Source organism: Mixophyes fleayi, chromosome 4 (assembly GCF_038048845.1).
Source record: "Mixophyes fleayi isolate aMixFle1 chromosome 4, aMixFle1.hap1, whole genome shotgun sequence".
Lineage (NCBI taxonomy): Eukaryota > Metazoa > Chordata > Amphibia > Anura > Limnodynastidae > Mixophyes > Mixophyes fleayi.
Genome location: NC_134405.1, coordinates 303,729,952 through 303,751,948, shown reverse-complemented (window position 1 = coordinate 303,751,948; position 21,997 = coordinate 303,729,952). Strand labels below are relative to the sequence as shown.

At 35.7% G+C, this 21,997-nt stretch overlaps 5 protein-coding genes across 5 annotated transcripts in view; all 5 read right to left on the bottom strand.

Annotated features, from left to right (window-relative positions):
- LOC142152884 (protocadherin gamma-A4-like) overlaps positions 1–18,411 on the bottom strand; it is a 445,481-nt gene extending 427,070 nt beyond the window's left edge. Inside the window, exon 1 of the mRNA XM_075209997.1 lies at positions 17,702–18,411. Within this exon, the coding sequence (XP_075066098.1) occupies positions 17,702–18,214 (513 nt within the window). The 5' untranslated portion in view covers positions 18,215–18,411. The remainder of the gene's footprint in view (positions 1–17,701) is intronic.
- On the bottom strand, positions 1,646–4,159 carry LOC142149590 (protocadherin gamma-B5-like). Its single transcript, XM_075204915.1, has 2 exons — positions 2,022–4,159; positions 1,646–1,679 (listed from the first exon to the last, which is right to left on the bottom strand). Exons 1-2 carry the CDS (start codon positions 4,142–4,144, stop codon positions 1,646–1,648), a joined length of 2,157 nt encoding a protein of 718 aa, XP_075061016.1. The 5' UTR covers positions 4,145–4,159.
- LOC142150168 (protocadherin gamma-B5-like) lies at positions 7,005–9,539 on the bottom strand. The gene has a single exon (XM_075205376.1). The coding sequence runs from the start codon at positions 9,437–9,439 to the stop codon at positions 7,034–7,036; it is 2,406 nt and encodes an 801-aa protein (XP_075061477.1). The 5' UTR covers positions 9,440–9,539; the 3' UTR covers positions 7,005–7,033.
- LOC142149589 (protocadherin gamma-B2-like) lies at positions 13,512–16,323 on the bottom strand. The gene is made up of 2 exons (XM_075204914.1): positions 13,915–16,323; positions 13,512–13,517 (listed from the first exon to the last, which is right to left on the bottom strand). The coding sequence occupies exons 1-2, from the start codon at positions 16,321–16,323 to the stop codon at positions 13,512–13,514; spliced, it is 2,415 nt and encodes an 804-aa protein (XP_075061015.1).
- LOC142150831 (protocadherin gamma-B2-like) lies at positions 18,232–20,113 on the bottom strand. The gene is made up of 2 exons (XM_075206015.1): positions 18,347–20,113; positions 18,232–18,285 (listed from the first exon to the last, which is right to left on the bottom strand). Exons 1-2 carry the CDS (start codon positions 20,111–20,113, stop codon positions 18,232–18,234), a joined length of 1,821 nt encoding a protein of 606 aa, XP_075062116.1.
- Between the last annotated feature and the right edge of the window lie 1,884 nt (positions 20,114–21,997).

Below are 21,997 nucleotides of genomic sequence, written 5' to 3'. Positions count from 1 at the left end.
GAACTACACTTAATGTAGATACTATGTTTCATGGAAATAGCAACAATAAAATGAACTTAATGCTATTATTTCATTTGGTAACAAAGGTTATTCACACATGACAAGACATGAAAAACAATGAATGAACCGATGGCTCATATTTAATATGCACATTTATTTGACATAAATAAAATAACATACAGATCAACTTAATATATAACAGGATATTTACAAATAGTAGACTTAATTCAGCATCTTGTTTTATTTTAAAGGGACACTGAGTGATCCATCATTAAAACTACTGCTGGAAACTGCATGATACACAACCATAGTTGATCTAATTAGATTATAGGTACAGTGATATACATCACCTGTTCTGTGCATAGTATTTTATTGTATTCTCATATTCATGCAAAGCAAATAGTGGGCACACCTTTAATATGCTCTGTACTCTGTCCCCAAGACCCTATCTTTTTAAATCTCAAATACATAAAAAAATATAGTTATCTAATCCATTAACAAACAAATTCTAAACGAAGAATACATTTTCAGAAAATTATTATTATCACCAACATTTATCAAATATGCACACATCAAAAATTAATGATATTTTTCGATCAAGTGCAGTAAGACCATTCATGATAAATGATGGTTGGAAATCAAAAGAAAAGAATCAGTAACCATAACTCCCAACTGCCCCGATTTTGGTGGGACAGCCCCGATATTAGGGATCTATTCCAGTGGACATGTCTGTCCCATGGGTGGGAAAGTTGGGGGTATCTTACATTCACTGCACAGTGGTGTGTGTTGAACAGGTGTCATGCTCACCTGCTACTGGTGACCTTGAAAGCCATTGTGTGGGTGTTCGAATGGGAGGATGGTATGGGACAGCCTAGCGCTTCCATCATGACACGGTCGTGCTACCTGTTGCGATTCTGGGTTCTAAAATGTTGGAATGTATGAACAACTATATCTCAGGAAAGTCACTATTGACCATAAGTGCTGATACAAAATATTTTGACAGTGCAACCACTGGGCGTATATTTACTAAACTGCGGGTTTCAAAAAGTGGAGATGTTGCCTTTAGCAACCAATCAGATTCTAGCTGTCATTTTGTAGAATGCACTAAATGAATGAAAGTTAGAATCTGATTGGTTGCCATAGGCAACATCTCCACTTTTTCAAACCCACAGTTCAGTAAATCTAGCCCTTTGTGTTAGAATGCAAAGTTTCATTATCCTACTTATTTAATCCTACCCAATATTGAAACTACAACATATGGAATTCCATCCATACAGAAAAGCAAGAAGATAAATGTAGTAAATTGAAACAAAACTCTACAGTTTCCTTCCACATAAAATGACATCCAAACTACTAATGCACATGCTATAACTATATGTAGATTTGATATTTTTGCAAGTTATAAATAATAATACTCACACCACCCATGCTGATGCTCTATGATTGCTGACCTAAGAAAGTTTTGCAATCAGTTACTCATATAACTCCCACATTCATATAACACCCTTCAAATGCAGTGTATTACAATGTTCATCATTTGGTTCTATATGTTCTCCTGGCTGCCATGGTGAGGTCGTCTCATCTATAGCCCCTTTCATTGTTGAATAGGTTGAACTTTATGATTCATGATAGGTCTCAGGTATATTTAAAAACAAAAGCGCACACTCAAAATTAAAATACTATCTAATAATAAAAGGCTAGAATGTTAATAATATGTTTACCTTACCTGTACAATGCTATCGGATGGAAAATTATCTTTGATCACTTTCTCTCCAACAGAAACATCACCTGTGTCAATGAGATTGTCTGTGGGGACATTCTGGACTGGTTTCAGATAGGCAATCTCATTCTGCTCTGAGTCGAGGGTCACACACACATCATATGAGAATGGAAAAGGTAAACTTCCATCACTGATCTCAGAAGGACATCCCAGGGTGAACTGAGGATACACGTTTCTACTAAGAGATCCAATACTTGTAGGAGCAGTAGATTTTCTACATTTAAAAATAATTGTAACCAACACTGTCACAATAAATAAAATAGAAAGCAGGGCAATAGCTATAACAAGGTAGAATGTTACATTAAAAGAAGCATCTGAGCCCCTGGATTGATGTCTTATCTCTGGTAGAACTTGTTGAAAATTTTCTGCTACAACTAGATTCAAAGTAATTGTAGATGACAGAGAAGGTGATCCATTGTCTTTCACCATAATCACAATTCTTGGTCTGATTGTGTCAGTATATTGAAAGTCTCTCGCTATCCTAATTTCTCCAGAATATTGGCCAATGGTAACTAAAGACGGTTCAGGGACCAAGTGATAGGAGAGCCAGGCATTGTGTCCAGAGTCAGCATCCACAGCAATCACTTTGGTCACTAGGTAACCTTTCTCAGCAGAGTGAGGAATGAACTCAAATAATGCAGATCCCTCAGTGTCTGGTGACGGGTAGAGAATCTTAGGAGCATTATCATTCTTATCAATGATACATATCCTCACTGTGACGTTACTGCTTAGAGGAGGAGATCCGCTGTCTTTAGCCATCACCTGGAACTGAAATTCCCTCAACTGTTCATAATCAAATGACCTCTGAGCATAAATAACTCCAGTCATTGAGTTAATGGAAACATATGAAGATGATAGAAGGTCTTCAGTAGTTGTGCTTACAATAGAGTACAATATATTACCATTCTCTTTATCATCCAAATCTGAAGCATGGACACTATTTATTGAGGCTCCCAGTTGATTGTTTTCTGTAATATAGACAGGATACCTTGTTCTCCCAAAGACAGGAGGATTGTCATTCACATCTGACACAAAAAGTCGGATGGTTTTAATGGTGGACAATTGAGGCGATCCTTTATCTACTGCCTTAATTGTGATATTATAAACAGACTTAATTTCTCTGTCCAATTTAGACGAAGTCACAAGTTTATAATAATTACTAGATGATGACAATAACTGAAATGGCAAATCTTCAGTAATCTGAGAAATAACTTCACTGTTCTCCCCAAAATCTAAATCTTCAATGTTAATTAGCGCAATCACTGTGGCAGAAGAAGAGTCCTCTTTAATTGTATCCAAAAGAGATGTGATAATTATTTCTGGGGCATTGTCATTAATATCAATAATATCTATTAATACTTTGCAATGAGCAACCAGACCACCGCCATCTTTGGCTTCCACTGTCATCTGGTAGGTCTCTATATCCTCATAGTTTAGCTGTCCTAATGTTTCAATAGTTCCCCGCAAAGGATCTATATTAAAGACCTTACGGGCATTTTCGGGGATATTACTGAAAGAATATGTTATGTGTGCATTTGAACCTTCATCTTCATCGGTGGCATTTACATTCAGAACTATAAATCCTTTGGGCACATTTTCATTTATACTCACACGATAGATGTCTTTGTTAAATATTGGATAATTATCATTTGCATCATGAACTAAGACCTTTATTAGGGCAGTGCCAGTTTTATAAGGTTTTCCTCCATCAAAAGCAGTTAATATTAATTCTTGGAAACTTATCTTCTCTCTGTCAAGTGATTGTTCTAAAACAAGTTCCGGGTATTTAATTCCATCAGTGCCACTTTTTTCTCCAAGTTTAAAATAGCCATTTGCACTGAGTTTATAGCCTTGTACAGCATTAAGACCCAAGTCGGGATCTTGAGCGTGTCCAAGAGCAAATCGGGCCCCTGGTAGGGAAGACTCACTAATCATTATTTTAAATGCATCATTAGAAAACACAGGAGGGTTATCATTAATGTCTTCAATTTCAACTTTAACTGTGTATAAATTCAAAGGATTTTCAATCACAGTCTCCAAGCTCAGGAAGCAATTTTGTTTTAAACCACATAGCATCTCTCTATCTATCCTTTCTGCAATAAGAAAATCCCCATTGCTCAAATTAACACTAAAATACTGTTTTTTCCCACGTGAAACAATATGAAATTTTCGAGATGATAATTCTTTAGCAATCAATTGCAGGTCTTTTGCAATGTTCCCTAAAACAGATCCTTGCTTCATCTCTTCTGGTATTGAATATTGAAGCTGGCATGAAATAGAGCCACAAAAGTATGTAAGAATAAAGAATAATACTTGCCATATCTCCATCATTTCTTTCTTTTCAGTTCTGGTCTTCCTCCACATTGTTTGCAGATAAATATTTTTTATTATCCACAGAAATATCCTGATTGTTATTAAATGTCCAGTTTGTAGGAGGAAATCATGACTATACTGCAATGTTTCCTGCAGACTGAAATGTGCTAACGTAGGATAGAAAAACCTCCACAGTCTACTATTCTAAAACAAGTTGGTCAACAGCGGCGCTCAGAGTCAAAAGTGTGGAACTGCAATGACTTTGCTAACATATGCCTAAATGAAGTTGTTTTCTTACAGATTTTCTAAAATACATTGATATTTATGTGTTATTTTGATATTTTATACATAATCTGACACTATAAGTCATTCAGTAATGAAAAGTATTACTTAGAATTCCTTACATATGCTGCTAACAGGAAAAAACAACACCAAATCTTATATGCAATTGCATTTGATTATAGAATTAAAGTTTACATTTTTTTCTAATACAACAAAAATACAGGAAAATCTTTTTTGACAATTTTGCAAATAGATGAATACAATTTAATCATTGCTAGTTAACACACTTTTCTCCTATTGTCTTTCATTATAATACATTATGTTTAGTTTTACATGCTAACTTTAATCCTTATGATTAATTCTAACTATTTCTAGGTTATAGTTCTGAGTGTTTTGAAACTATGTTTGCTATTTAAAATCTTGTAAAATGTGTTCTGAATTAGTTTGAAAACAAATTTGATGTTGTTTTAATCACATATTATAGTAGTTCGGAGTCTATCATACCAGCAATTGATACAGGACACTAAAGTTGACCATGTTAATGTCAGCTAGCTCTATTAACATAGTTCTGTTAATCATATTATATAACAGAAGAATTTATATGTACAGTTATTCAAACTGCTGTAAATGAGTAGTACCTGCTGTATATTTTTTCAGGGAATAAAAATAATATTAAAGCAAAGATATTTTAGATATTGACCCCTTTCTAAAACATTTTATTGTTGTACCATATATTACATTTTTTTAAATTGATGTTTGGTTTCCCTTTCTATGTGTGAAAACATAAAAGCATCTATTTTATAAAATGCCAAAATAAAAACCTATGTGCCCACAGAAAACAATATAAAGCATCCTCATCAAAATTGGGGCCCTTTGAAAATGTGACATTTGATTTACTCATTTAGGCCCACGTCGCTTCCGGATATGAGTGGGTTAAAAGTGAACTACCTCCATATATAATAATGAGACAATAATTTGGAATTACTCATATTGAAGTTGATTGACATTGCTGCTTGTCAATTGGAATCTCTAACCAATCTGCGACAATGGATACTTACTAAAAACATTTTAATACATATCATAAACAGTTAACACTTGGTACTAATGAGAAACTATTAAGTGTAAATGATTTGTTTCCACTATACACCAGCAGATAAAAATATATGATGATTTCCAAATACTTTATCAATTACAGGCTACAAATAAAAACAAAAATGTGGATATTGTTCCATTTTAAGCCTAAAACATTAGTCTTAGTTATTTCTAAGTTTATTTTGCAAAAAATAACTTATTATATGAGATTATTACTAAGCAAACATTATCTTAAAGAAATGTTAAGCACTGGATGTTCATCTTAAGTAGCTAACACAATAATATAAATTATATAGCGAAGAAAAAAATCGTATGAGAAAAAAGAATATGGACCCAAATGTTGTTTTTGGATATCACTCGGAACTAAAATTCCTGTAATTGTTCATAGCAAGATTGTAACAGTAAAAATAAAGACAAGACTCAGCAACTTCTAGCATATTGTGATCACTATAATCTGTGGATTTCAAGGTACAGTGTAGAGTATAGTAACCTTGGAACCTACAATAGAATGCTCTAAAATGCATAATAGCAGATAATTCAGAGAAGTAAGTGGAAAAAAAATAGAACAACATTATTGGTGGTTTGGCATTCATTGAAGATGGACCATAATTCATTTGGGGTGAATAATAACATTGAAATATTATTTCTACTTGATAAGTGATGTTAACTGTATCAAATAACCAGATATACAGAGACACTTGACATTTACATAAAGTGAAATACAAGACTTGCTATTTCATACATAAAGTAATATACAAATTAATGGCTAAATGTATTTTAAAAAAATTGAAAATATATATTTTCTCTGATTTAGAAACATGGTCATGCGTGTATTAATTAGTGCGTTTAAAGATATGTCATTTAAACAAGTGTTCCATGTTTTATTTGTACCATACTTTCATACTTTAACAATGTTCATAAAGTGTCATAATATATAAGGACTTTTCTTATTCCTAGTCTTGTAATGGGGTATGAAAGATGCATAATGAAACTGAAACGCAAGGGTTCACTGGTAAGTGAGAATGTTAAACTAGTATACGATAGACACTGTGGAGTATGAAAATACACATATCCTATAAATATATCCTATATATTTCAAAAAGTGATATGAAACATAAAAGAACCTTTAATTCACTTCCTATATATACCTTGAATGCCAGTGTAGTACACTCAGACTTCTGGCCACCTGATTATCATCTGGTACATAATACATCTCTCTTAAAACTGAATGTTGAGATCTACTGAGTTCCTAACTAGAAAGTGTTTTGTTAATGGAGGATTCAACTTATCACTCAACCCACTTGAGTGGCCTTCTCTCTATTAGTGAAATAACACAAGTTTTAAAGGTTATATGATGTAATCTGCTCTTAGACTGCTGTGGTCTTAGTTTGTAGACATGTTTTTGTTTTCTGTTTTAAATTGCATATAGTTATACTAAAGCGCACTGTACATTCATCATAGTATGAATAGCAATTAGAAAATCATAATTTGTTTTTATAAAACTTGAGTGCCATATTGAAGGCAGTATTGATTTTTTTAATGATGGTTCAAAGATAATTGATAATATTAGTAACTTACCTGCGTTATGCTAGATGATGATACATCTCCTCTGTTAGATGAATCATCTGTGTCAATGAGATTGTCTGTGGGGACATTCTGGACTGGTTTCAGATAGGCAATCTCATTCTGCTTTGAGTCGAGGGTCACACACACATCATATGAAAATGGAAAAGGTAAACTTCCATCACTGATCTCAGAAGGACATCCCAGGGTGAACTGAGGATACACGTTTCTGCTTAGAGCTTCGAAAGATGTTGGAGTATTTGTTTTGTGGCATTTATAAATGATTGTAACCAACACTGTCACAATAAATAAAATAGAGATCAGGGCTATGGCTATTACTAGATAAAATGTTGTATTAGATGCCGTATCTGAATGACTAGGTTGGCGTCTTATCTCTGGTTCAAATTGCTGAAAGGTTTCAGCCACAACCAAGTTCAAAGTGACTGTAGCCGACAGAGAGGGGACTCCATTATCCTTCACCAGAACCACAATTTTTTGCCTCAAAGACTCTGTGTCTGGAAGGTCTCGTCCTATTCTGATTTCACCAGTTTGTTGGCCAATGGTAAACAAAGATGGATCAGGTACTTGGAGTAAGTGATAGGAGAGCCAGGCATTGTGTCCAGAGTCAGCATCCACAGCAATCACTTTGGTCACTAGGTAACCTTTCTCAGCAGAGTGAGGAATAAACTCAAATAATGCTGATCCCTCAGTGTCTGGTGACGGGTAGAGAATCTTAGGAGCATTATCATTCTTATCAATGATACATATCCTCACTGTGACGTTACTGCTTAGAGGAGGAGATCCGCTGTCTTTAGCCATCACCTGGAACTGAAATTCCCTCAACTGTTCATAATCAAATGACCTCTGAGCATAAATAACCCCGGACATGGAGTTTATGGAAACATATGAAGCCAATGGTATTTCCTCAATCTTTGTGTTGAGAAGTGAATACATTGTTCGAGAATTCTCATTAAAATCAGAATCTGATGCATGAACTCCATATATTGAGGCCCCTGGTTGGTTATTTTCAATTATATAACCAATGTAACTTATCTGGTGAAACATTGGCGGATTGTCATTCACATCTGATATTACTAAATGAATAGATTTATTGGTAGACAATGAAGGAGATCCATCATCTTCCGCCATAATCCTAATATTGTACTCAGATACTTTTTCTCTATCCAGTGGAGCTGCAGTTATCAGTTTATAGTAATTTAAAGATGTTAATATTAAATCAAACGGTAATCTATTTAATATTTGGCAAGTCACTGCCCCATTTGATCCGGAGTCCTCGTCGTGGACATTTATTAGTGCAATAAGTGTACCAGGTATTGAATCCTCTGGAACTGATATAGCTAGTGATTTAATTATTATATCTGGTTGGTTATCATTAACATCTACAATCTGTATTGATATTCTGCAGTGAGTAACTAAACCACCACCATCTTTGGCTTCAACGGTCATTTCATAATTTTTTGTGACCTCAAAGTCCAATGCTCCTTTTGATCTAATTTCCCCACTTTCAGGATCAAGACTGAAGTTCTGACGAGCATTTTCCGGGATGTGATTAAAGGAGTATGTTATGTGTGCGTTGGAACCTTCATCCTCATCAGATGCATTTAAATGGAGAACTAGAAAACCATTTGGTACATCTTCATGTAAACTAATTTGGTAAGTATCTTGACTGAAGACAGGATAATTGTCATTTGCATCCTGGACTATAATTTTAATTGAGGCTGTTCCAGTCTTTATGGGTATACCTCCATCAGAAGCAGTTAAAATTAAATTATAGGAACTTTGCTTTTCACGATCAAGAGGCCGTTCCAACAGAAGTTCAGGATGTTTCAGTCCATCTCTGCTGATCTTCTCTCCCAGTACAAATTGCTGACTAGAGCTTAGCATGTAGCTTTGGACAGAATGTGAACTTAAATCTGGATCTTGGGCATTTCCCAGAGGAAACCGTGTTCCGGGAGCAGCAGACTCACTTATTAGTATCTCAAATATATTTTTAGCAAATACTGGTGCATTATCATTCATATCTTGGATCTCAATAGCGACATGGAAAACAGCCACAGGGTTTTCTACCAGTATTTCAATGTTTAGTATACAACTTGGATCAATTCCACATAATGCTTCCCTGTCTATCCTATCAGTGACATATACATTGCCATTTGCCAAACTGACATTGAAATATTGCTTTTTAGTATGAGAAACTATTTGCATTTTTCGGGATGACAACGTTTTGCTGTCCAAGCCCAAATCATTAGCAACATTCCCTATGACAAAACCTTGCTTTACCTCTTCATATATTGAGTAGTGAATTTCATCAGCCATAGCATCATAATGGAAACATATTAAGAATAAAAATACTTGCCATGTCATAGTTCTTTGTATATTCTCTCCCATGATTATTCTTCAGGCTGACTCCTTATATATCCAAAGGATCTCTTCTGTTTTTATGTACAGCAGTGCGTGCACAAATCCAGATAGCAAAATTTCTCTGCAGTGTTGGGCAAGTAAATGTTCTATTTCAGATATTCAGCTACTCTGTGTTGTTTTACTAAGGTCAACAGCGACACTCAGTGTCTAACAACAGAACTGCAACAGAATTGTTATTGGCATATAATGTGAATTATACATTGAATTAAACATCTATTTATATACTACACAACAGAAATAAAATATATTATTGAATCCAGGACAGAAAGGGAAACAGTAGCTCCCAATGCAGTCTTAACACAGTGAACATTTGAGCACAATATTTTTGTGCTTATTGACCTTCACCTGGTTGAATTAGGGCTATTTTTTCATATACATCTAAAAAGTAGCAACACAGAAATAAATTATTTCAAAATAATACACTTAAAGTACGAATCCACACAATTTCTGCTGTTTTTCTGTGAATTAGCTTATATATTTGAAATGCATAATTTTCAAAGATATGGATATCCAAAATATATAGTAAGATGTTAACTACAGTGAGGGGACTTCATGGAGAAGAGATGGCACATTCAAGCTTCATGATGCGTATTATTCTTTCATTGTATCCATATTACAGACGGTATATGGTTCTGGTGATTGCACAGGATTGGATATTGTGTAGGAAGGATTGTAGATATACAAAATAGATGAGTTAACCAAAGCTGCAAATTGTGTGATTGAGCTTTTATTGATACATCTCAGAACTAGCAATACCAATGATATATAAAAATAAATAAAATACAGCTTATCAGTAAACCTATAACATGGCCTGGTCAAAGTAAAGATACATGTACTGCTCATTACTGCATCAATAACCAACTGGCAGGCTCCAAAGTAACTTTTTAAGTGAGCTGGTGATCATCCCAATTTCATCCAGATTCCCTCATTTACTAAGGTTTGCTTAATTCACCAAGATCAGCTGCATCACTAAATAACGGCCACAATTAAAACCAACTAATTATATATTTACCATTCTGACAAAACTCCACCAACTATATATTGTGCATTCCTGTTAAGATAAAAATATGCAAATTAAGTGATCTATGAATAAATAAATCGATATGTGGACAGACCGAGGGATCCATGTGCCACCTGGGCATGTGGCATTACTATAGCACAATGAAAAATAGGGAGTCACCAATCATAGTTAAGTTGATCTTCTGTACTGTACAAGAATCTTCCGCCAATGGATAAAAAGACATACATTGAGAAAGTTATCTTTTTTATGAAATGCCGCCGTAAAGATGTTGGAGATGTTCCCAAATATCGTATATCCTAGAACTGCGTCCTTCTTTATAAGCAAATCTTATTTTTTTCCTGTACTCTTGAGCAGTGACTCATTTTACACACACGAAAAAAATATATTACAAATAATTTTATTCACTGAGAGGTGTGTAAAAATATCCTAGTTTCTTATTAGAAGATATACAAATCTGATAATACTGAAACAACTTTGATACATCTTACTGTATTGATGCATTGTACCTATACATTTATTTGAAAGCAAACATGGTATCTAAATGTATACTTAATGTGTCACATATAAAGTACCTCTAGATACAGTCATTTTTAACCTGTGTATAAAGTGTGTGCCTATTATTGTGGCAAGTTGGCCTCACCTTAAGTGAAGGTAAGCCTTACCAGTGCAACCTTCCTTAATTAGAACCACTGCCCTAAAAACTTAGTTTTAAAACAGCAGCCATTTTTTTAATTAAAAAAATCAACAAGTTAATGAAAACAAGTGTTAGTATATGTGACAGGATGGACCGCCTATGCCACCCTGTCTGTTGTTGCTGGGAACCGGCTGGGCTTACTTTGCCACCGTTCTCTTTCGTTATTATGAATATGCCCCTCCTGCCGCAGTGGGAGGGGCCTAATGCCACCACTGAGCTCCTTCTATAGCACTCAGAACCAGGTTCCTTCTGTGTAACTGACACTGCTAGCTTGTCTCGTTGCTGGTATACCTGGGCTGGTAACTCCGGACCTCTTACTATGGATCCGGGTTGCTATGAATGGATCCCCCCTGGCCTATCACATGGACCAGGGCTACTGGGTAGCAGGCAGAGCGGTGGTACTGGAAATGCTTGTGTCCAAAATCTCAGAGACAGCTGGAGAAAGGATTAGATTTAGGGTCTAATCTGTAGATCACAGGAATACAACGATATTGAAGATGTTTCCAAGCAGGTCTTTGAAGCAAAATGGTTTGCTCTCACTGATTAGAGGTATCAGTGATCAAGTCAGATGCTGAAATCAGAAGAACACTTACATGCTCACACAGCTCATCTTTTATACAGTTCAGAAATAGTCTATTTTTAGAATCAGGATATACTCTATTTACACAAACATGTATTTACATGCATTTCAAGGCTAACAAAATTTACACTTATCTATGAAATTCACTCTGGGCAAAAGGCCACACAGTAACGACCCCCTGCTGGGCCTTTGGCCAGAGCAGGCATGACACTTCATCACAAGACTTCATTAGCACTTTCTGCTATCAGACTTCCTTGCACATATGCCTAATTGGAGGTTTCCACTAGCACCCTTACAAATCCTAAACAATGACACTTCCATACTAAATACATCCCAATACACAAAAGACCTACATCCACAAAGGCCTATTGTATCAGAAATATGCATCAGAAATAAGGCTTATCATTAAGTAAGGTGAAAACAGGAAATACCAGTTTCTACCCTGGTCTCAGAAATCACGATTTCCTATCTCACAATATATACAATACAAAAAAATAAGTGCCTATGCAATTATATAAATATGCGCCCTGCGCTATTTCTCTTCAATAAATTGATATCATAAGCTATTTATAATTGATCCAGTCACAGTATGTTTTACCTTTCTTGACATTTCTGCCTTGAGTTCTAAAACACTCAAAATAGATGAATTTAACCTTTTATTTACACTAACCCAGGTTATGAATAATAGGTAGGGAAGTTAGGGAGACCGTTGTGCAATAGAGGAACTAGATTATTTCCAAAGGCACCATGCTGACAGATAAAAGCTTAGCTAAATACACTATTTTTTAAAAGGATATCCATTTGACATTACTAAGAATGTACATTAATTGAGGACATGATTGCTCGAAGAGGTTCACAAGAGGTTTACCTATGTGTATCAAACATTAATTCATAGCCCCCAAAATTCAGAATCCCAAAAGCGGGATAAAATAAAATGCCACCCGGCCCAAATGCTGTCTAATTACATCCAAACCCCGCCCACAAATGACCATGGTTAATCAAAAACCACCCATTTTCCTGTTAAGCCCCTCCCCTTTGGTGGCCCGCGAGCCAGGATGTCCTGCCACAATGGATACTGTTGGGAAGTATGTTAATTGTATTTTACAGCATACAGTAACTTATCTCAGCATCAGAAGGCAAACATTATATTTGTTTTCCCAAATGTGTTAACATGCTCTACAATTGATGTCTGTCAACATACTTGATGTAAATTTTCTGCAAACATTAATCGTAAAAAAGTCACATTAATCCCTTAATAGTTTGCTGAAAAGTGATCAGTCATTAATGATTTAATGATTAGTTAAAGTTTCAGAGGCACACGGGAAACCCATCTTTCAAGGCAATAAACATATGCTGATAGTTTCACAGGACAATACTTTTCCTGCAGTTTTTAAACAATGTTATTTTGCCATCATATATATTAGTTTACATATTCATTCTAACAGTAACTTTTAGAAGAGAAACATTCATAGGTATGTGTTTAAACATATTCCAAAAAGAAAAAAGTTTAAGAAACTACAAGATACAACAGATACTGTTTCTTTTAGAACATGTCAAATTCTTGAGCACAATGGAAACATGTAAGATCTAATAAAATAGCTTAAAATATTGACCATGTACTCCCAATGCAGCCTAAATGTCCAGCAACAAGCACAATGCAAAATAAATACACCAGGCACAAAGCTACTCTAAGTTAGCAGATAACCGCAAGAGTGCCAATAGAGCACTAAAGCCAAAGAGATCTTCAGCACTAGAAGAAGAAGGAGGCTCAGTTAAGATAAATGACTACATTTCTACAATGACCAGCTAATTTTTCGGGTCTCCACCTTCCACTGTCCCTCCACATTCCAGCAATACTCCACTGTAGGTAGCGGCACAGAAATCCCAGTAGTCAATGTCCGCTTTAATATTGGTGGCTGATAATGCATAGGCCTTACAGTAATCAACCACAATTTTCCCACCACCAGCTACAATTGTTATTCTGCTACTTTATGTATCAGTTATTCTGTTTCATGTCAATGTATGTAATTTGTAATATGATCCCCACAATGTACAGTATTGCATAATATGTTGATGCTTTATAAATAAACAATAATAATAATAATAATATTACCTCTCCCACTTAACATAAATAGGACCTGTCTTACCTGAACTGTGCTGGTAGAAGCTAGGCAATCTTTCGTAGAATCTTTTCCAGGAGCTGGATCAGTGTCAATGAGATTGTCTGTGGGGACATTCTGGACAGATTTCAGATAGGCAATTTCATTCTGCTTTGAGTCAAGGGTCACACACACATCATATGAAAATGGAAAAGGTAAACTTCCATCACTGATCTCAGAAGGACATCCCAGGGTGAACTGAGGATACACGTTTCTACCAACACTTCCAAAAGATGTTGGACTATTTGATTTTCTGCATTTAACTATTACTGTAACCATCACTGTCACAATGAACAACAGGGAAATCAGGGCGATGGATACTACTAGGAAGAAGGTGGTGTTAGATGATGTTTTTGAATTACTGGGTTTGTGTATTATATCTGGGAGAGCTTGCTGAAAGTTTTCGGCCACAACCAAAGTTAAAGAAACTGTAGATGACAAGGACGGGTTCCCATTGTCTTTCACCATAAGAACAATCTTTTGCTGCAAAGAATCCATATCCTCAAAGTTTCGCCCTACTCTAATTTCCCCTGTACGTTGATCAATATTAAAGAATGATGAGTCAGGAGCCTGAAAAATGTAGTATGAAAGCCAGGCATTGTGTCCAGAGTCAGCATCCACAGCAATCACTTTGGTCACTAGGTAACCTTTCTCAGCAGAGTGAGGAATAAACTCAAATAATGCTGATCCCTCAGTGTCTGGTGACGGGTAGAGAATCTTAGGAGCATTATCATTTATATCAATGATACATATCCTCACTGTGACGTTACTGCTTAGAGGAGGAGATCCGCTGTCTTTAGCCATCACCTGGAACTGAAATTCCCTCAACTGTTCATAATCAAATGACCTCTGAGCATAGAGAGCCCCAGTCATCGAATTTATGGAAACAAATAATGATACTGGAATACTGTCAGTAATGTTGGTGACTATGGAAAAAGTAATTTTCGCATTCTCTTTGTAGTCAAGATCAGATGCGTGAATTCCATACACTGAAGTTCCTGGCAGATTATTTTCTTGGATATAGACAATATAATTGGATTTCTCAAAAGCAGGAGGATTGTCATTCACATCTGAGATGGATAATGTTATGGTTTTAGTGACTGAAAGTGCGGGTGATCCTCTATCTGAAGCTTTTACGGTGATGTTATACTCACTGGCACATTCTCGGTCCAGGGTAGTTGAAGTCACAAGTTTATAGTAACTAGTAGATGATGGAAGTAGGTGAAAGGGCAACTTCCCAATAATTTCACCGGCAACCTCTCCATTTTCCCCAGTGTCCATATCATAGATATTTACAAGTGCTATGACAGTACCAGGTGGTGAATCCTCAGGGATTGATCCTGACAGAGATGTAATTGTAATTTCTGGGGCGTTATCGTTAACATCGGTAATTAGTATAAACACTTTACAGTGAGCAGCCAGACCACCTCCATCTTTAGCTTCCACAGTGAACTCATAACTGTCTGTTATCTCATAGTCCAACTTTCCCGTTACTACAATATCTCCTTTAAGAGGATCTATTGCAAATAGCTGATGTGTATTTTCCGAAATATCGCTAAGTGAATACAATATTTCTGCATATGATCCTTCATCCTCATCAGTGGCGTTTAGTTGAAGAATTAGAAAACCATTTGGTATATTTTCATTTAAAGTTACCTGATAAGTGTCTTGGCTGAATATGGGAAAATTATCATTCACATCAAGAACTGTGATCTTTATAAGAGCCGTCCCGCTTCTTACTGGTCTTCCTCCATCAAAAGCCGTTAAAATCAATTCAAAATAGTTTTGTTTCTCGTGGTCAAGGGGCTTGTCCAACACAAGTTCGGGGTGAATTTTCCCATCTCTATTTAGTTTTTCACCCAGTATAAAATAATCATTATCACTGAGCTTATAACCCTGCAAAGAGTTATTACCAAGATCTGGATCTTTTGCGGTACCGAGAGCAAATCGAGTTCCAGGTAAAACAAGCTCACTAACTTCTAAATCAAATATGCTCTTGGAAAAATGTGGTGAATTATCATTTACATCTTGTATCTCAACTTTAATTGAATAAAGATGTAAAGGATTTTCAATCACAGCTTCAAGATTTAAAAAGCAGGACTGTTGGGTTCCACATAAACCTTCTCTGTCAATTCTATCTGCAATATTCAAATCTCCAGTTTGTAAATTAACATTGAAATACTGTTTCCTTCCATGCGAGACAATCTGGAATTTGCGAATAGATAAATCCTTAACATTCAAGCTCAGGTCATTTGCAATATTTCCTACCATAGACCCTTGTTTCAGCTCTTCATGTACTGAATACAAAAGCTGAGCAGGAGCAATATCACATAGACAGGAAAAGAAAACAAATAGCACTTGCCATGTTGTTGTCCTGTGTAGAAGTTCATTCCTCATCTTCTACAGTTTATATGTGTCTTCTTTATGAGAAAAATATCTAGAATAGATGAAAGTGGAATATCCCCTTGTCTTTATAATTCTAAGCAGGGTAATCCAAGTTGTAGGAGACAGTGAGAATATTGCAGATCTTGCTGCTGTTCTGCACAGAGTGTAATAACACTCAGAGAGCTCTACATTTTGCTAATAGACAACTACTTGTGGTCAACAGTGACACCCAGAGGATAACATTCGCCAATGCAGGAATGCTGATAACCTTGATGACAGTTTTATGCCAATGTTATTTTATTTCAACAAAAAAGTTGTAATAGTGTATGTCTTAAGGCAGAAAAACTAGATCAATCCATATATATATATATATATATATATATATATATATATATATATATAAAATATTTATATATATATTTATTTTTATATATATATATATATATATATATATATATATATATATATATAAATATATATATGAGACTATGTCCATACAACAAACCCTAGATGGTTCTACAGCAGAATGACAATATTTATCACAGCAAAAACAATTCATATATTCAATACTCATTCCTTCACTCATCTGTAAACCAAATACAGGTTGAATCATTATGCAGCAAGAACAATACAATTTATTAGAATGGATAGGCAGGTTATCCCTTGATCATTGATATGGTAATTATATTTTTAATAATTACATTAATTTGTGGCATAAATAACTTATCTTTACTAATATATAACTGCATGTAATCATTCAGTTACTGTACTTTTTTTTTTTTGATGCTAATATATGAGATATTAACTTATAGAATACACTCCAAGCTAGTGTCCATGTGTTTATAGAAATATTTAATTGGAAATAGAGAATATTAAACCTGCAGTATTATTTATTAACAATTACTTATATAGCATCACATATTATGCAGTGATTCACAGAGAATACTTAAACCATTCACATCAGTCCCTGTTACAGTGGAACTTACAATCTATATTACCTACCACAAGGACACACAATAGGTTTAATTTTTGTAAGAAACCACTTTAGCTATCAGTATGCTCTTGGAGTGTAGGAAACCAATGCAAACAAGGTGAAGAACATACAGTCTCCTCACAGGTAGGGTTTTGGTTGGAATCGAACCCATGACTCAAATGCTGTGAAGCAGCATTACTAACCATTGTGCCACCATGAATGTGACACATAATATTAATTGAACGTCACTGTACATTTCATGTGTTAATGATTACCAAAAAAAAAATTCATGAAAATACTTTCTCACAGTTAATAAAAATATAGATTCTACTAAATCATGTTTCTATGAAAATTCAAAATCTAACAAAATATTCTAGTACATGACATGTAACATACACACAATATGCCATGTCTTACCTGTGTGTTGCTGGTAGAAGGTAGACAATCTTTCAAAGCATCGTTTCCAGCAACTAAATCACCAGTGTCAATGAGATTATCTGTGGGGACATTCTGGACTGGCTTTAGATAGGCAATCTCATTCTGCTTAGAGTCGAGGGTCACACACACATCATATGAGAATGGAAAAGGTAAACTTCCATCACTGATCTCAGAAGGACATCCCAGGGTGAACTGAGGATACACGTTTCTACTTTGAGTTCCTAAAGATGTTGGGGTATTAGTATTTCGGCATTTCACAACTGCAATAACCATCACTGTCACAATGAATATAAGAGAAATCAGAGCTATAGCTATCACCAGGTAAAATGTTATGTTAGCTCCAACATACGGTTTAGTTGGTTGACGTTTTATCTCTGGCAAAACTTGCTGAAAGTTTTCAGCCACAACCAAGTTTAAAGTGACTGTAGCTGACAATGAGGGGACTCCATTATCCTTCACCAGAACCACAATCTTTTGTCTGAAAAAGTCCATGTCTGGAAGTTCTCGTCCTATTCTGATTTCACCAGTGTGTTGGCCAATGAGAAATAATGTTGAATCGGGAACTTGTAATAAGTGATAGGAGAGCCAGGCATTGTGTCCAGAGTCAGCATCCACAGCAATCACTTTGGTCACTAGGTAACCTTTCTCAGCAGAGTGAGAAATAAACTCAAATAACGCTGATCCCTCAGTGTCTGGTGATGGGTAGAGAATCTTAGGAGCATTATCATTCTTATCAATGATACATATCCTCACTGTGACGTTACTGCTTAGAGGAGGAGATCCGCTGTCTTTAGCCATCACCTGGAACTGAAATTCCTGTAACTTTTCATAATCAAATGACCTCTGAGCATAAATAACCCCGGACATGGAGTTTATGGAGATGAATGATGAGACTGGTATATCTTCAGTAGTGTTGGTGATTATGGAATAAGTAATTTTCGCATTCTCTTTGTAGTCAAGATCAGATGCATTAATTCCATACACTGAAGTTCCTGGCAGATTATTTTCTTGGATATAGACAATATAACTGTTTTTCTCAAAAGCAGGAGGATTGTCATTCACATCTGAGATGGATAATGTTATGGTTTTAGTGACTGACAGTGGGGGTGATCCTCTATCTGAAGCTTTTACGGTGATCTTATACTCAGTGGCACATTCTCGGTCCAGGGTAGTTGAAGTCACAAGTTTATAGTAACTAGTAGATGATGGAAGTAGGTGAAAGGGCAACTTCCCAATAATTTCACCGACAACCTCTCCATTTTCCCCAGTGTCCATATCATAGATATTTACAAGCGCTATGACAGTACCAGGTGGTGAATCCTCAGGGATTGATCCTGACAGAGATGTAATTGTAATATCTGGTGCGTTATCGTTAACATCGGTAATTAGTATAAACACTTTACAGTGAGCAGCCAGACCACCTCCATCTTTAGCTTCCACAGTGAACTCATAACTATCTGTTATCTCATAGTCCAACTTTCCCGTTACTACAATATCTCCTTTAAGAGGATCTATTGCAAATAGCTGATGTGTATTTTCGGAAATATCGCTAAGTGAATACAATATTTCTGCATTTGATCCTTCATCCTCATCAGTGGCATTTAGGTGAAGAATTAGAAAACCATTTGGTATATTTTCATTTAAAGTTACCTGATAAGTGTCTTGGCTGAATATGGGAAAATTATCATTCACATCATGGATTGTGATCTTTATAAGAGCCGTCCCGCTTCTAACTGGTCTTCCTCCATCAAAAGCCGTTAAAATCAATTCAAAATAGCTTTGTTTCTCGTGGTCAAGGGGCTTGTCCAACACAAGTTCGGGGTGATTTTTCCCATCTCTATTTAGTTTTTCACCCAGTATAAAATAATCATTATCACTGAGCTTATAACCCTGCAAAGAGTTATTACCAAGATCTGGATCTTTTGCGGTACCGAGAGCAAATCGAGTTCCAAGCGCAGCAGACTCACTAATTCCTACCTCGAAAAAGCTTTTAGAAAAGTTTGGTGAGTTGTCATTCACATCTTGTATCTCAACTTTAATTGTATAAAACTGTAACGGATTTTCAATCACTGATTCAACAATCAGAAAGCAAAACTGCTGAGCCCCACATAACCCTTCCCTGTCTATTCTATCTGCAATATACAAATCTCCATTTTGTAAATTAACATTAAAATACTGTTTCCTTCCACGTGAGACGATCTGGAATTTCCTAAAATATAGATCCTTAACATCTAAGGTCAAGTCATTGCCAATGTTTCCTATGATAAATCCTTGCTTCAACTCCTCATATATTGAATACTGAAGCTGAGCTGGGACAACATCACATAGAAAGGAAAACAAAGAAAATAGCACTTGCCATGTCATTGTTCTGTGCTTGAGTCCATATGTCATCTTCTAATGCTTTGACAACAGATGAGGCTTTCTGTTAGTCTTCTTTATCAGAATCAGTCCCAGAATTGTCACAAAAGCAAATAACTGAAGATTTTGCAGTGCTGGCTGCTGATCTGCACTGTGAGGAAGTACTAGAGCTCTCGGTTTAGCAAGTGCAGAGTTACTTGTGGTCAACAGTGCCATCCAGAGTTTGTAATGAAGAACAGCAACAAAAATATTTTTATATCAGCTATTGAATTGTATTTAGAATAAAATTAGTCCAAATTAATTCATAAATATCCCTTAAATCTAACATTTCTGTACAGTGAAACGGAGATCACAATAAAAATCCCAAGCAAAAATATGGTGTATGAAATTATCCTTGAAAGACTTGATAATATATATGTTATAACAGTTATGTATATAGCACATACTTATTCCGCTTTATAGAGAATGTTTAATCACTCACATCAGTTCCTGCCCAGTGGAGCTCACACTCTATATTTCCTACCACACAGACACATTAGGGATAATAATGTCAGTACCGGTATGTTTTTGTAAGAATCTTACACAAACATTGTAAGATCATAGAAACTTCACACAGATAGGGCGCTGGTCAGTATAGAACCCAATACCCCAGCTGTGCGGCAGCAACGCTACCCATCGTCGTGCAACTATGGAAACTGAAATTACTGCCAGATAATCATGTGGAAGTGTTTCTCCTATGGGAATATGCAGGGTCTATTTGAGCATATAAAGCATACTTGCCAACTCTCCCGGAATGTCCGGGAGACTCCCGCATTTCGCGTGAGTCTCCTGGTCTCCCGGGAAAGTGTGGCAATCTCCCTGATCTGCCCACTTCCTAGTGAAGTGGGCAGAATTTGGTTCAAACGCTGCGATTCACCAGGAATCGCGGCTGTAAAATGACGCATTTTGCATTATTACGTCACAGGGACGGGGCCAAAATGCCGCGATTTCCGGTGCCCCGCACCCTCATGCCCACCTTCCCCGGAAAACATTTTGATAAAGTTGGTGAGTATGATATAAAGTTACTACACACACATCTATCTATCTATCTATCTATCTATCTATCTATTGATCGATCGATCTCTATCTATCCATACATATATATATATACACACACACACACAAATATATATATATGTCTATATCTATATATAATGATTTTGACTAGCTGCTCTATATCATAGGGAGGGACCTTAATTAAATTAATAGCAAATGATATTATCCTGTCTCTTTCTAATTGAGATCCATATATTTTAAATGCATTGCTGATGCATACAATTTATAATGTTGCTTTCCGGTTTGTAGAAAGGTCACAAAAGACAGGACACCATGTGCCAAGGTGAAATTTGTTTCACCCTCTGACCATACTTTTTGTTACATATGTTTGCTAGGATAAGCAATCAGTAAAACTGTTTCACAACTGGTAAAAAGCATCTATTTCTATTATATAGATGAGACGTGGTCATGGAACATCAACGAGGAAAATGTGGAAGCAGCAAAAGTACCATAAAAAATGAATTACACGCCTAGTGGGATTATGTTTTATTTGTTAATTTAGTGATGGTGAGATAGGAGTGTGGGGAAGCAGCATAAGTGACAAAAGGTTATATTCAGGCCAGGTGGCTGCTGTTGTTTGTTTAATAATGGTTACGTTTTATTCACTTATTACTTGGGATTTCCTCACTATATAAGTAAATGTGCTCTCTCTTAGTATCACCAGATTAAACCACAGGCCAAAATGTCTATTATAGTTTGGGTGCAGATATAAAAATGATGATAGGTAATGATATTAATACATTTGAATTCACTTTTTATTGAGATAATTCCTGGTGGTAATAAAGAATCATATTGAATTGTAATTAAACAATTTATCAGGCT

Bases quoted from the DNA above. Each gene is read 5' to 3' on its own strand.
- LOC142149590 (XM_075204915.1), bottom strand. From the start codon at position 4,144: ATGTGGAGGAAGACCAGAACTGAAAAGAAAGAAATGATGGAGATATGG. The intron at 1,680-2,021 runs GTTGGTTACAAT...ATTATTAGATAG, and splicing joins ATTTTATTTATTGTGACAGT to TATTTTAATTTTGAGTGTGC.
- LOC142150168 (XM_075205376.1), bottom strand. From the start codon at position 9,439: ATGGGAGAGAATATACAAAGAACTATGACATGGCAAGTATTTTTATTC.
- LOC142149589 (XM_075204914.1), bottom strand. From the start codon at position 16,323: ATGAGGAATGAACTTCTACACAGGACAACAACATGGCAAGTGCTATTT.
- LOC142150831 (XM_075206015.1), bottom strand. From the start codon at position 20,113: ATGACATATGGACTCAAGCACAGAACAATGACATGGCAAGTGCTATTT. The intron at 18,286-18,346 runs GTGATTGCTGTG...ACTTATTACAAG, and splicing joins AAGGTTACCTAGTGACCAAA to TTCCCGATTCAACATTATTT.